This window comes from Salvelinus alpinus, chromosome 8 (genome assembly GCF_045679555.1).
Source record: "Salvelinus alpinus chromosome 8, SLU_Salpinus.1, whole genome shotgun sequence".
Lineage (NCBI taxonomy): Eukaryota > Metazoa > Chordata > Actinopteri > Salmoniformes > Salmonidae > Salvelinus > Salvelinus alpinus.
This window is the reverse complement of record NC_092093.1, coordinates 70510089-70525017: the sequence shown is the minus strand read 5'-3', so window position 1 is coordinate 70525017 and position 14929 is coordinate 70510089. Positions and strand designations below refer to the sequence as shown.

Here is a 14929-nt window from a genome sequence, read left to right as displayed (position 1 = left end):
AGTGGCTAACTGACTACTAGCTAGTAGCTAGTTATCTGGCTAGCTTCTGATTGGGGTTACGGTTCTAAAGTATAAAAAAATAGCAGGTCCGTACCACATTGGGTGAGGCGGAATGTAGGAATGTATATTCAGTTCCTAGATGGAAAGTGAAATTAAAATATATACGAAATGTATACGAAAAATACGAAGACTATTTACACGGGACAGGACAAAACAAAGACACGTCCGACTGCTACGCCATCTTGGATTCGAAGTAAGCCCCAGACACTGACCTACGGACAGTCCTGCATTTGGGCCCGAATGGTTAAGGTTAGGATTGGAGAGGCCCGATGGGGACGCTTTTAGGGATGTACTGGTGGGAGCGTAGGGGAATAGGGGAAAGAGGCCGCTGTAGGCAGACCTGGCTCTCAAGAGAAGACAGGCTATGTGCATCCTGCCCACAAAATGAGGTGGAAACTGAGCTGCACTTCCTAACCTCCTGCCAAATGTATGACCACCATATTTCCTTCAGATTACAAAGACCCACAAATTATTAGAAAACAAATCCAATTTTGATAAAATCCCATATCTATTGGGTGAAATACCACAGTGTGCCATCACAGTAGGAATATTTGTGACCTGTTTCCACAAGAAAAGGGCAACCAGTGAAGAACAAACATCATTGTAAATACAACATATATTTATGTTGATTTATTTTCCCTTTTGTAGTTTAACTATTTACACATTGTTACAACACTGTGCATAGCCATAATATGACATTTGAAATGTCTCTATTCCTTTGAAACCTTTGTGAGTGTAATGTTTACTGTTCACTTTTTATGGTTTATTTAACTTTTGTTTATTATGTATTTCACTTGCTTTGGCAATGTAAATATATGTTTCCCATGCCAATAAAGCCCTTTAAATTGAATTGAATTGAGAGAGAGAGAGAGAGAGAGGGAGAGGAAGAGAGGGAGAGACGTAGAGGGAGACTGAGAAAGAGAGAGAGTGAGAGGAGATAATTTATTCTAATTTGAGCTGTTATTATTCCCCTGGGATCAGTGCAGAGATGAAAACAGTCGTCCATCATTCAGGTAATTCTGCCCAACCTTGAGCCCCTCTGTATCAGACAGCAGCCTGTTTTAATGCCCAACGCAACGCATTATTTTGTGTGTGTGTGTGAGCGTGTGTGCGTGTGTGAGCGTGTGTGCGTGTGTGCGCGTGTGTGTGCGTGACCACGTCCCCATCCACAGCCAGTAAATAATCAATGTTTAAACACAGCCATCCATTATGTTCACCCATCCCACATTCTAATGAGTTTCAACAGTAGACAGGGAGGATGTAGTGTCAAGTGCTGCTTCTACCAGTCTTCATGCTCCACTCCTGATGAATGGCATGACTTGGGGCTAGGACTGATATGAATTCATGATGCACTAAACCAGAATGTGCATATCTAGAGTAATTGAACATAATGTATATGTGGTGGACTTTACTGCATTTTAATAGTTTGTTCTTATCCAATGTGCACTTATCAGGAGTCAGCTGTAACCCTTACATCACTACCCTCTGTTCTGAGTCAGTGCAGGGAATATTGAATGTTCAGTTTAAACTATACCACTAGAAACAGATTACTGTTAGGGTGCAATAAAGATGTATTAAATCCCATTGAATTACATCTGATTGAATGGAGGAAACTGTCTTGGCTTGGTGAAGTCGTTTGATTAGTCAGTAGGTCTGTTCATTACACTGTGGAGGCCACGGTAGGCCAGTGCATTAGTGTGATTAAGAGGGGAGGTGTCTCCTGTCTCTGAAAGTCACCTTGCTTGTTTAATTACCGGTGTGGTGATGAGGCTGCTAACACATTACCTGAGACTCTATAATTGGATAACTCACTTCCTTCTGCCTCGATGGCTCTGTCGCTCTCCAAACATCTCTCTCTCTTTCGCTCTCTGTCGCTCTCTCTCTTCTCCTCACATCTCTCACTTTTATGATCTCTGTCACCGCCTGTTGTCACGGATACAGCTATGTGTCACACTTGCTCGTACACAAGCACTAATGGATAGACCTACACACACGCACACTGTTCATTCCCTGCCAGTATCAGCACACAGTCACACACACTTGCCTCTTTTAACTTTGTGCATATCTCCGTATTGGCATCGATGCATACATAATTCGTGTGAACATTCAAGTTAAGTTATGTATGCATACAGTATCTCTGGCCCTTAAGGATTCAGGCCTGGATGATTACAACATGTGTTAGTCTGACATCTCCAGGATGTCAAGGTTTTCTCTCCAGGTGTTTCCTTACCCGTGTAGTTAGATAGATAGCTTTAAAAGGAACACTCCCAGAGAGATTACTATGCACTGCCTTGTCTCATCACATTTCAGAAGAGGAGGAAAGATGAAAATTTATGAAGAGCAGATGGGTTCAGGGCTGAGTAATGCGCCTCCAAATTCACCCAAATCTGTAGCATCATAATACTATACCAGGGGCGCAACTTTGATTTTAGAAGTGGGGGGGGGCATAACTTGGCAGGAGGTCTGGGGGTCCTGCCATTTTAATATGACCCAGGGCCCTTCTAGCTGCCTCTGTTTAGAACAACAAAAAGTAAGCAAGAATGCCCACAGTCATCAAGCTAGGTAAGATATCATTATGGAATATGTTTAAGTGATTGATAAGACTGATCAATAATAATAGATCAATGATAATTCAATAATCATTATTGTGTTGCACCTTCAACCAATAGCCTAACACATGAACAATAAATAAAGTACAAAGACGTAACTTTTGTTTGTCTTTATTATGACATCCTCTATGTCACATTTCAGCCAGACCACCAGGCCAGCCCGAGCCGCCTGCAAGCCCGAGCCCCACCAGTCTAGTCAATAACTCAACCCTCTCCACAAAACAACTTCCTTCTCATCTTTTGGAAAACAAAAAACTTTAATAAAAACACACATACAACACACATTAGCACACAGAAATAGCACATTCTCCATATAATTCACATCATAGGCCTAATAGTACTGTAGACCTCTTTTTGCACACAACTTAACTGGGTCACCCCGTTCTGCCCCTAGGGGTCCATGGCCCTGCAGAGCCCCAAACACAACACACCCCACTCAGCTTTAGGATCTGAGTGAAAGATTCCTTATTGGTTTCAGGTGTGTTAGGACAAGGCCAGAGTGACAATCAACAGTACAGCAGACCCCCGGGGCCAGGACTGAGCAGCCCAGCAGCTAGGGATTGCCTAAATAGGTATCCTCCCTGATGTAGACATGTTTTCAATACAGACTCCTTTTGTCAAACAGTATTCCATATAAGGCATCCAGACTTTATGAAAGTTGCACAGTATACCCTTAATTTTGTAACAAATCAAATCTAGTGATACATAACTTGACATTTCTGCCATCCACTGTGGGAGGATAACCAACCTGCATTTCTTAGCCGCTATAAATGCTAGGTTACACAGATTCTTCTGAGAACAGTCTCCAGTATAAACATTTCCAAGCAAACAAAATTAGGGAGAAGGAAGAATCTTTAGACATGCTGAGATAAAAATAACATACTCTTTGCCAGAATTCAGACAGCATTCACAAGACCATAACATATGCAAATATGTCCCCTTTTGTGTTTTACACCTCCAGCAGAAGAATTTAGTTTCTGAGTGCATGATAATCAGTTTCACTGGCATATAGAACGTTCTATGGATGGTCTTAAACTGCAGTCATTTATGTCAGATTATATGAACATGACTGGGCATTTTAACAAATCTGTACCCATTCATCATCATCAATAGTGCCTCCCAGGTCTTCCTCACGTTTCCGTTTGACATGTTTTATGTCATTGGGAAAAGCCTCTATCAACCCTTGATACAGTTTGGAAATCAACTTTAGAGGTTTTTCAATCTTTGAAGCTTCTTGCTTATCCAGTGTTTGCTGCACAGAGAGAACAAAGTGTTGTTTGTATCTGCAAAAGTTCACCTCTGTGCCGTCACAGACTGGTCTTCCCTGGCTGCCTGACCCTGATGAGACCTGTCATCATCTGACCCTGCTCAGATGACGCATTACAAAGAATGAACTTGATGTACATGTATACATTATATTACCCAAGAATAGAACCAATGGTTCAATAATTGAAATTACCATTATTCCCAGATCCCAGACTGTAGCTACTGAAGGTCTACCCATCAACTCAAGATGGAACTTTGTATCCGTTCACTGATTGTTATTATATACTGCAAAAAAATACCTGAGTGCCGTAGACTGGTCTTCCCTGGCTGTCTGACCCTGCAGGGAAACCTGTCACCATCTGATCCTGCTGAGACATGATGAGCACAGTGTTGTGTACTGACTGTGCACCATGACAGTGAAGCCTGTAGAGCTGTTTATACCGAGTCAGTGTGAAAAGTAGGGAATTAGCTAGGGAAACTGACAGATCAATAGGATTACATTGCTATACTGACTGATAAAATTCACATTGCGCTGAAAAGAACATCAGAATATTGGTCTTCAATCATTTGGCAGCTGGTTCCATCATTTAATTCCGGTCTAGTGTGATTGAGGCAAAAATAATAGCTCAAGTTAGTGAGCTAGCTAGCTCGCTATTGTTAGCCAACTTTTGGCTAGCTCTAGCTAATGGTACATCATCAAATGTACTTCTGTTGAAACGGGACAAAACAAAGGCTACAAAACATTTCCATACACACAGCAGCTGTTTGATACTGCTACCTGACAGATAGCTAGCTAGACTCTAGCTAGCTGAACTGGCTGTGGTAGTTACTAGCTAGCTAACTAGCTATCAGTCAACTAAAGAGTAGCCAGTTTCTGCTCTGCTTGCTTTTACAACTCTGAGAAAAAGCCAAACACACACAGACAGCAGCTGCCTCTGTTCATCTCTCCCGTGCTGGTCCTATACACCAGCCTTTCAGAAGCTTCCCCTCCACACAACCTGTGGTGTCCAAGCAGTCCTAAATCTAGCTGGTTGAAACCGGGAAACAGCCTACCTGACCTCTTTGAGACAAGCTCTCCGCATGGTCCTATAGCACACCGATGCCATATTTTTTTTTAACACAGTGCAATGATACAACTGCGGGGGGGGCTCTGATATTGATTCATGTTGTGGATAATTTTTGCTCTATTGCTGATGCCATTGATTTTGTGTAAGATCATACACGGTAAAAGGCTACTTGGGGTGCTATAGAGTACACTCCTTTCATTAAAAATAACATTCATCCTTGACTATTTGAACAAAGCAGATCCTGTAGATGAAAACCATCTAATACATAATGATCACAAAAATGGAGAGCCTCTGTCCCACAGTTGTTGAGCACTGTAATCAATTGATTCCTAAAAGCACAGGTACACCAAATACACCACTCTTTACTCAGCTGATACTCACTTAGAGCTGCATTCCCAACCTCTGTTTAACTCCATCTAAACAGGCTGGTACACCAACTGCCAACCAACTATGAAGGGACATAGATACTATCTGGCTGAATAGGTAAAAACCTAAAACAGAACACTCATGACTGAACACTCCGTACGCACACTTTTGCATATTCTGACACCCAGAACAGGCAGAGAGACAGAATGATGAACAAGAGAGAGAGGGGGAGGGGAAGGGAGAGAGAGTGACAGGCCTATTATTACCCAGCATGCAATTATACCCAGGTTGGGATATGTGTGTCCTTGTTAATTGTTGTTCTGTCTCCTGTCATTGCAGCTCCATGCGAGGCGGATGCCTTCTTCTGTCACAGTAACATGTGCATCAACAACACCCTGGTGTGTAACGGCATTCAGAACTGTGTCTACCCCTGGGATGAGAATCACTGTAAAGGTCAGAGGTCAAACCCAGGCTTGGTACAGAATGATCCACTCTTGATTCCATGCATAACTACAGACTGCTGGCATACTCAATCCTTAGGTCCTTATCATTCAACTGCATTCAGAATATACAGTTGAAGTCGCAAGTTTACATACACCTTAGTCAAATATATTTAAACTCAGTTTTTCACAATTCCTGACATTTAATCCTTGTAAATATTCCCTGTTTTAGGTCAGTTAGGATCACCACTTTATTTTAAGAATGTGAAATGTCAGAATAATAGTAGAGAGAATGATTTATTTCAACTTTTATTTAGTTCATCACATTCCCAGTGGGGCAGAAGTTGACATACAATCAATTAGTATTTGGTAGGATTGCCTTTAAATTGTTTAACTTGGGTCAAACGTTTTCGGTAGCCTTCCACAAGCTTCCCACAATAAATTGGGTGAATTTTGGCCTTTTCCTCCAGACAGAGCTGGTGTAACTGAGTCAGGTTTGTAGGCCTCCTTGCTCGCACACGCTTTTTCACAAATGTTCTATAGGATTGAGGTTTGTGATGGCCACTCCAATACCTTGACTTTGTTGTCCTTAAGCCATTTTACCACAACTTTGGAAGTATGCTTGGGGTCATTGTCCATTTGGAAGACCCATTTGCGACCAAGCTTTAACTTCCTGACTGATGTCTTGAGATGTTGCTTCAATATATCCACATACTTTTCCTTTCTCATGATGCCATCTATTTTGTGAAGTGCACCAGTCCCTCCTGCAGCAAAGCACCCCCACAACATGATGATGCCATGCCCGTGCTTGACGGTTGGGATGGTGTTCTTTGGCTTGCAAGCCTCCCCCTTTTTCCTCCAAACATAACGATGGTCATTATGGCCAAACAGTTTTATTTTTGTTTCATCAGACCAGAGGAAATTTCTCCATGTGCAGTTGCAAACCATAGTCTGGCTTTTTATGGCGGTTTTGGAGCAGTGGCTTCTTCCTTGATGAGCGGCCTTTCAGGTTATGTCGATATAGGACTTGTTTTACTGTGGATAGAGATACTTTTGTACCCGTTTCCTCCAGCATCTTCACAAGGTCCTTTGCTGTTGTTCTGGGATTGATTTGCACTTTTCGCACCAAAGTACGTTCATCTCAAGGAGACAGAATGTGTCTCCTTCCTGAGCGGTATGATGGCTGCGTGGTCCCATGGTGTTTATTCTTGCGTACTATTGTTTGTACAGATGAACGTGGTACCTTCAAGCATTTGGAAATTGCTCCCAAGGATGAACCAGACTTGTGGATTTCTTTTGATTTTCCCATGATGTCAAGCAAAGAGGCACTGAGTTTGAAGGTAGGCCTTGAAATACATCCACAGGTACACCTTCAATTGACTCAAATGATGTCAATTAGCCTATCAGAAGCTTCTAAAGCCATGACATCATTTTCTGGAATTTTCCAAGCTGTTTAAAGGCACGGTCAACTTAGTGTACTGTAGGTAAACTTCTGACCCACTGGAATTGTGATACAGTGAATTATAAGTGAAATAATCTGTCTGTAAACAATTGTTGGAAAAATGACTTGTCTCATGCACAAAGTAGATGTCCTAACTGACTTTCTAAAACTATAGTTTGTTAACAAGAAATTTGTGGAGCGGTTGAAAAATGAGTTTTAAACTTCCAACTTCAACTGTATGTATCGTTCAATCATCCTGTGTGTCTCTCTCCCACCTCTCTGGACCTCTCTGTCTCCATCTCTCACAACTCTCTCCCTCTCGACATGATCACATGATCCACATTAAATCCCACGTCAATCCGGTCCAATCCACTGTGAATACATGCATATCCCACATTGGTTCCTTCACACGCAACTAATATAATTCCATCCCGCCTAATCCATACCAGAAGCTCAGGATTTCCATGTATTTTCCATACACAAGCATTCAGCAGAATTACCTATGTATTCCTCTCAACCTCTCAATCCATACCTGATCCTGGTTCACACTTCCTAAATAATATATCCTGTTCTACTGATCCCATGTCATGATCCACTGCCAATACCGCTCTATCCTCAATGATGACAAAGTCCTTAGATAATCCAATGCTTCTTATTGTATTTCCTGAACTCTGTCCCTCTCAGCTCTTTCCTGATCTTCAATGCTTCTCTGTTTTCTCAGTGTTCTCTATACACTCTCTGTTTCTCCTATTAGATCCATACCACAGGAGGCTGGTGAGCGGGGGACGGCTCATAAAATGGCCAGAATGGAGTGAATGGAATGCTATCATGTGTTTGATACCATTCCATTCATTCCATTCCAGCCATTACTATGAGCCCGTCTTCCCCAGTTAAGGTGTCACCAGCCACCTGTGATCCATACAACCCCTTCCTCTTTATATTCTTGGTCCTCAGGGTCAATCACAGACATTGTACTGGTAATCCATTCCTTCCTACTTTATTACCAGAATTCTGTCCCTCTCAACCTTCTCCCCAACTCTCTCCTTATTTCTCATGCTTCCATCTGTTCTTGTAGCTGTCCAAATAGATCCATACTATGATCCTTAGGTCTACCTCCGTATCCTCCGAGCTTCTGGTCAATCAATACAGCCTGTGTTCCCACAGACTGACTGCTACTGGGAGGAGTCAAGTCTAGTGGTTCTAGTGGGTTGGTGCACATGCTATCATGACTCTGCTAAGGCTGGATGAATGGTTCCTTCCAGCTCCTTTAGTTTAGCAGGCTACGCCATTGGGAGCCTTGCTGGTGACCAGAGTTCGAACCCAGGCAGCCGCCAAACCTGTCCTCTAGATGCACTTTTGTTCCTCTGTGTAACCCTGGGCAGAGCCCAATGACAAACAACAGCAATTTACAGCCATTGTTAAGCCTGTGTGGGCTTATTTCTCACCTTCTAAGCCTCCATCGTCCATACAAGTTCCTAGTCTTGAAAATCTGTATCTGTCAGCATCTTGTCCGGACATGTTTTTGTTCTGCTTAGCTAGTTTCCAGCTCTTCCCCCCTGTCCCTGGTAATGTATAGCTCTTGCCTGTATCTTTCCTCATTAGCAGTAAAATGTCATGTATTTAGTTTTTTTTTTCTGCTTTCCTCTCATGTCTGGATGTGCTGTAAATGTTGCTGCTTTAACTGGGGAGTTGACCACACTGAACCCAGGCACCTTCAAACACACACACAGACACACTCACAAACACACACTGTAAAAATTATACACACACACTCACCACACAAAATGTATATCCATCACAGTGTATACATTAAATGTCAGCCCTCTCCCTATTGGCAGCTTCTATCCACATTGTTAGTGTTCTGTGCTCTTTGTAAGCTCTCTGGCGGAACGGCCTTAACTCCTTGACTGCTAACCTTTTCACCCAGCTGCTGTTCATCAATAACATCTTGATCTTTATCTTGTGGTTCATTTCCTCTGTGTGTTGGGAATCATCTTTGCATGTTAATTGTGATGCATCCATCTGCTGGGGTGTGATCTTTTACAAAGGTCTCGCTGTGTGTGTGTGTGTGTGTGTGTGTGTGTGTGTGTGTGTGTGTGTGTGTGTGTGTGTGTGTGTGTGTGTGTGTGTGTGTGTGTGTGTGTGTGTGTGTGTGTGTGTGTGTGTGGGGGGGGGGGCATAAACAAACAAGAAACCGCTCACCCAAAGGCAGCGTTTCTGGTGGGCGTAGACTTTAACGAGGGGAGACTTAAAACTGTCTTACCTCACTTCTACCAACACGTCTCCTGCACTAGGGGCGCTAAAACTATAGACCACTTTTATTCTACCCACATAAATGCATACAAGGCCCTCCCTCGTCCTCCTTTCGGCAAATCTGACCATGACTCCATTCTCCTACTTCCTGTTTACAAATGAAAGCTCAAACAGGAAGTACCAGTGATGCACTCAATACAGAAGTGGTCGGACGAAACAGACACGAGGCTACAAGACTGTTTTGCTAGTAGAGACTGGGAAATGTTCCAGGATTCATCCAATAACATTGAGGTATTTACCACATCAATCATGGGCTTCATCAATAAGTGCATAGACTTGTATATAGCATAAACTGGAAGTAGAAGCCTAAGTATTGTTGTCCATTAGTTTTCTCCAATTAGGGTAGGGATGGTAGGGTTAGGGTAAAATAAGGAAAACATATATTTTTTAATATATACAGTATATAAAATAAAATAAATTATATATATATACCCAAACATGTATGGGGGATTGGTACTTATGCAGTAATTACATTGATAGAAGCCACAATCTATCTGCAATATTAAAGCTGATCTACCCCCTAAAAAAAATTATTATAATAATAATATGTGCATAGACGATGTCGTCCCCACAGTGACTTTAAGAATGTATACAAACAAAAAACCATGGATTATTGGCAATATCCACGCTGGGCTAAAGGCTAGAGCTACCACTTACAAGGAACGGGACACGGACCTGGACGCATACAAGAAAGCCCGCTACGACCTCTGACGAGACATCAAACATGCAAAAGGACAATATAGGAGGAAGGTGGAATCCTATTACACCAGCTCCGACACTCGTCATTTGTGGCAGGCCTTGCAGACGATAACAGATTGCAAAGGGAAACCCAGACGTGAGTTTCCCAGCGATGCAGAACTCCCAAACGAGCTAAATACCTTTTATGCTCGCTTCGAGGAATTTAACACTGTGCCTTGGGTGAAAGTCGCTATTTCACAAGGACAGAATACCAGGGCGCTTTCTCAAAGCATGCACAGACCAGCTGACAAGTGTCTTCAGGGACATTTTCAATCTCTCCTTGTCCCAGTCTGTAATCCCAACGTTTCAAGGTGACCACCATTGTCTGTTCCCAAGAGCTCCAAGGTAACCTGCCTAAATTACTATCACCCTGGAGCACTCGCATCTGTAGTTTTGAAGTGCTTTGAAAGATTGGTCATGACACACATCAACACCATCTTCCCAGATACCCTAGACCCACTCCAATTCACGCCCCAACAGATCCACAGATTACGTAATCTCAATTTCACATCACACTACCCTCCCCCACATGGACAAGAGGGGAAATAACTATGTGAGAATGCTGTTCATAGACTACAGCTCAGCGTTCAACACCATAGTCCCCTCCAAGCTCATCACCAAGCTAGGGATCCTGGGACATAACCCCTCCGTCTGCAACTGGATCATGGACTTCCTGACGGGCCGTCCCCAGGTGTTGAGGGTAGGCAACAACACCTCCGCCACTCTGACCGTGTCAATGTAGTGTGTGTGAGTGAGTGAGTGAGTGAGGCAGCGGTTCCAAAACTAGTGGTCACAACCCCATGTGGGGTCGCCTGATATGAAAATGGGATCGCAGAAGAGTTTTAAAAATTGTGAAAAATAAATATATATATATACAAAAAAAGTTACAATTATATTTATATATATACACTACCGTTCAAAAGTTTGGGGTCACTTAAAAATGGCCTTGTATTTGAAAGAAAAATACATTTTTTTCCCCATTAAAATAACATAAAATGTATCAGAAATACAGTGTAGATAGACATTGTTAATGTTGTAAATGACTATTGTAGCTGGAAACGGCAGATTTTTTATGGAATATCTACATAGGCGTACAGAGGCCCATTATCAGCAACCATCACTCCTGTGTTCCAATGGCACGTTGTGTTAGCTAATCCAAGCTTATCATTTTAAAAGGCTAATTGATTATTAGAAAACCCTTTTGCAATTATGTTAGCACAGCAGCTGAAAACTGTTGTCCTGATTAAAAAAGCAATATAACTGTCCTTCTTTAGACTAGTTGAGTATCTGGAGCATCAGCATATGTGGGTTCGATTACAGGCTCAAAATGGCCAGAAACAAAGAACTTTCTTCTGAAACTCGTCAGCCTATTCCTGTTCTGAGAAATGAAGGCTATTCCATGCGAGAAATTGCCAACAATCTCATACAACGCTATGTACTACTCCCTTCACAGAACAGCGCAAACTGGCTCTAACCAGAATAGAAAGAGGAGTGGGAGGCCCCGGTGCACAACTGAGCAAGAAGACAAGTACATTAGAGTGTCTAGTTTGAGAAACAGACACCTCACAAGTCCTCAACTGGCAGCTTCATTAAATAGTACCCGCAAAACACCAGTCTCAACGTCAACAGTGAAGAGGCGACTCCGGGATGCTGGCCTTCTAGGCAGAGTTGCAAAGAAAAAGCCATATCTCTGTCCAGTGTCTGTGTTCTTTTGCTCATCTTAATCTTTTATTTTTATTGGCCAGTCTGACATATGGCTTTTTCTTTTCAACTCTGCCTAGAAGGCCAGCATCCCAGAGTCGCCTCTTCATTGTTGACATTGAGACTGGTGTTTTGTGGGTACTATTTAATGAAGCTGCCAGCTGATATGGATTTCACATGACTGGGAGACAGATATGCATCGGTTAGTTACAGATACCTTTAAAAAAAATGGGCCTCACAATGGGCCTCAGGATCTCGTTACGGTATTTATGTGCATTCAAATTGCCAATCGATAAAATACAATTGTGTTTGTTGATTGTAGCTTATGCCTGCCCATACCATAACGCCACCGCCAGCATGGGGCACTCTGTTCACAACGTTGACATCAGCAAACCGCTTGCCCCACACGACACCATATACATGGTCTGCCGTTGTGAGGCCGGTTGGACGTACTGCCAAATTCTCTAAAACGACGTTGGAAGCAGCTTATGGTAGAGGAATTAACATTCAGTTCTCTGGCAACAACTCTGGTGGAGATTCCTGCAGTCAGCATGCCAATTGCATGCTCCCTCAAAACTTGAGACATCTTTACCAATGTGTTGTGTGACAAAACTGTACATTTTAGAGTGGCCTTTTATTGTACCCAGCACAAGGTGCACCTGTGTAATGATCATGATATACCACAACTGTCAGGTGGATGGATTATCGTGGCAAAGGTGAAATGCTCATAAACAAATTTGTGCACAACATTTTAGAGAAATAAGCTTTTTGTGTATATAGAACATTTCTGGGATCTTTTATTTCAGCTCATGAAACATAGGATCAACACTTTACATATTTTATATTTTTGTTCAGTGTACAATTTAAAATATACACTAACGGTCAAAGGTTTTAGAACACCTACTCATTCAAGTGTTTTTCTTTATTTTTACTATTTTCTACATTGTAGAATAATAGTGAAGACATCAAAACTATTAAATAACATATATGGAATCATGTAGTAACCAAAAAAGTGTTAAACAAATCAAAATATATTTTATATTTGAGATTCTTCAAATAGCCACCCTTTGCCTTGATGACAGCTTGGCACGCTCTTGGCATTCTCTCAACCAGCTTGAGATAGTCACCTGGAATGCATTTCAATTAACAGGTGTGCATTGTTGAAAGTTAATTTGTGGAATTTCTTTCCTTCTTAATGCGTTTGAGCCAATCAGTTGTGTTGTGACAAGGTAGGGGTGGTATTCAGAAGATAGCCCTATTTGGTGAAAGACCAAGTCCATATTATGGCAAGAACAGCTCAAATAAGCAAAGAGAAATGACAGTCCATCATTACTTTAAGACATGAAGGTCAGTCAATACGGAAAATAACTTTGAAAGTGCAGTCCCAAAAACCATCAAGCGCTATGATGAAACTGGCTCTCATGAGGACCGCCACAGAAAAGGAAGACCCAGAGTTACCTCTGCTGCAGAGGATAAGTTCGTTAGAGTTACCAGTCTCAGAAATTGCAGCCCAAATAAATGCTTCACAGAGTTCAAGTAACAGACACATCTCAACATCAACTGTTCAGAGGAGACTTTATGAATCAGGACTTCATGGTCGAATTGCTGCAAAGAAACCACTACTAAAGGACACCAGTAAGAAGAAGAGACTTGCTTGGGCCAAGAAACACAAGCAATGGACATTAGACCGGTGGGAATGTGTCCTGTGGTCTGGAGTCCAAATTGGAGAGACACGGTGTGGGTGAACGGATGATCTCCACATTTGTATTTCTCACCGTAAAGCATGGAGGAGGAGGTGTTATGGTGTGGGGGGGCTTTGCTGGTGACACTGTCTGTGATTTATTTAGAATTCAAGGCACACTTAACCAGCATGGCTACCACAGCATTCTCCAGTGATACTACATGATTCCATATATGTTATTTTATAGTTTTGATGTCGTCACTATTATTCTACAATGTAGAAAATAGTAAAAATATAGAAAAACCCTTCAATGAGTAGTTGTTCTAAAACTTTTGACCGGTAGTGTATATTTATTTAAACTTTTTCTCCCCAATTTTGTGATATTCAATTGGTAGTTACAGTCTTGTCCCATCGCTGCAACTCCAGTACGGACTTGGGAGAGGCAAAGGTTGAGAGCCATGCATCCTCCAAAGCACAACCCAGCCAAGCCCCACTGCTCGCTTAACCCGGAAGCCAGCCGCACCAATGTGTCGGTGGAAGCACAGTACAATTGATGACCGGAGTCAGCTTGCAGGTGCCCGGCCTGCCACAAGGAGTTGCTAGAGTGCTATGGGACAAGGCCATCCCAACCGGCCAAGCCCTCCCCTAACCTGGATGACGCTGGGCCAATTGTGTGCTGGCTGTGAAACAGCCTGGGATTGAACCGGGGCCTGTGGGAACGCCTCAAGCACTGCGATGCAGTGCCTTAGACCGCTGCGCCGCTCGGGAGGATGATTTAAAATATTACATGACATTACATTTCATAACACTTTTCACAACAGATTAAGTGTGTGCCCTCAGTCCACTACTCTACTACCACATATCTACAATACACAATCCATGTGTACGTGTGTGTAGAGTGTGTGTGTCTTATCATGTGTATGTGTAAGAGAGAGATGATAGATTGCCATGCATATTATTAATGTTAGCTCTCCGTGTTCATTTAAGTGCCAGCCGTGCTGCCCTGTTCTGAGCCAATTGTAATTTCCCTACGTCCCTCTCTGAGGCACTGACCACATGACTGGACAGTAGTCCAGGTGCAACAAAACTAGGGCCTTGTTGATAGTGTTGTTAACTTGTTAGAGATAGACCCCTTTTTTTCCAATTTTTGCCTAAATGACATACCCAAATCGAACTTCCTGTAGCTCAGGCCCTGAAGCAAGGATATGCATATTCTTGATACCATTTGAAAGGAAACACTTTGAAGT

The 14929-nt window shown here is 42.4% G+C and overlaps 1 protein-coding gene across 3 annotated transcripts in view; it reads left to right on the top strand.

The window, feature by feature from the left end:
- The window catches only part of neto1l (neuropilin (NRP) and tolloid (TLL)-like 1, like), a 165529-nt gene that overhangs the window by 136344 nt on the left and 14256 nt on the right, over positions 1–14929 (top strand). For all 3 annotated transcript variants that reach the window (XR_011676584.1, XM_071414913.1, XM_071414912.1), the window contains exon 8: positions 5708–5821. Coding sequence is in view for 2 of the 3 variants with exons in the window: in XM_071414913.1 (XP_071271014.1) it covers positions 5708–5821 (114 nt within the window). In the remaining variant the exon portion in view is untranslated. The remainder of the gene's footprint in view (positions 1–5707; positions 5822–14929) is intronic.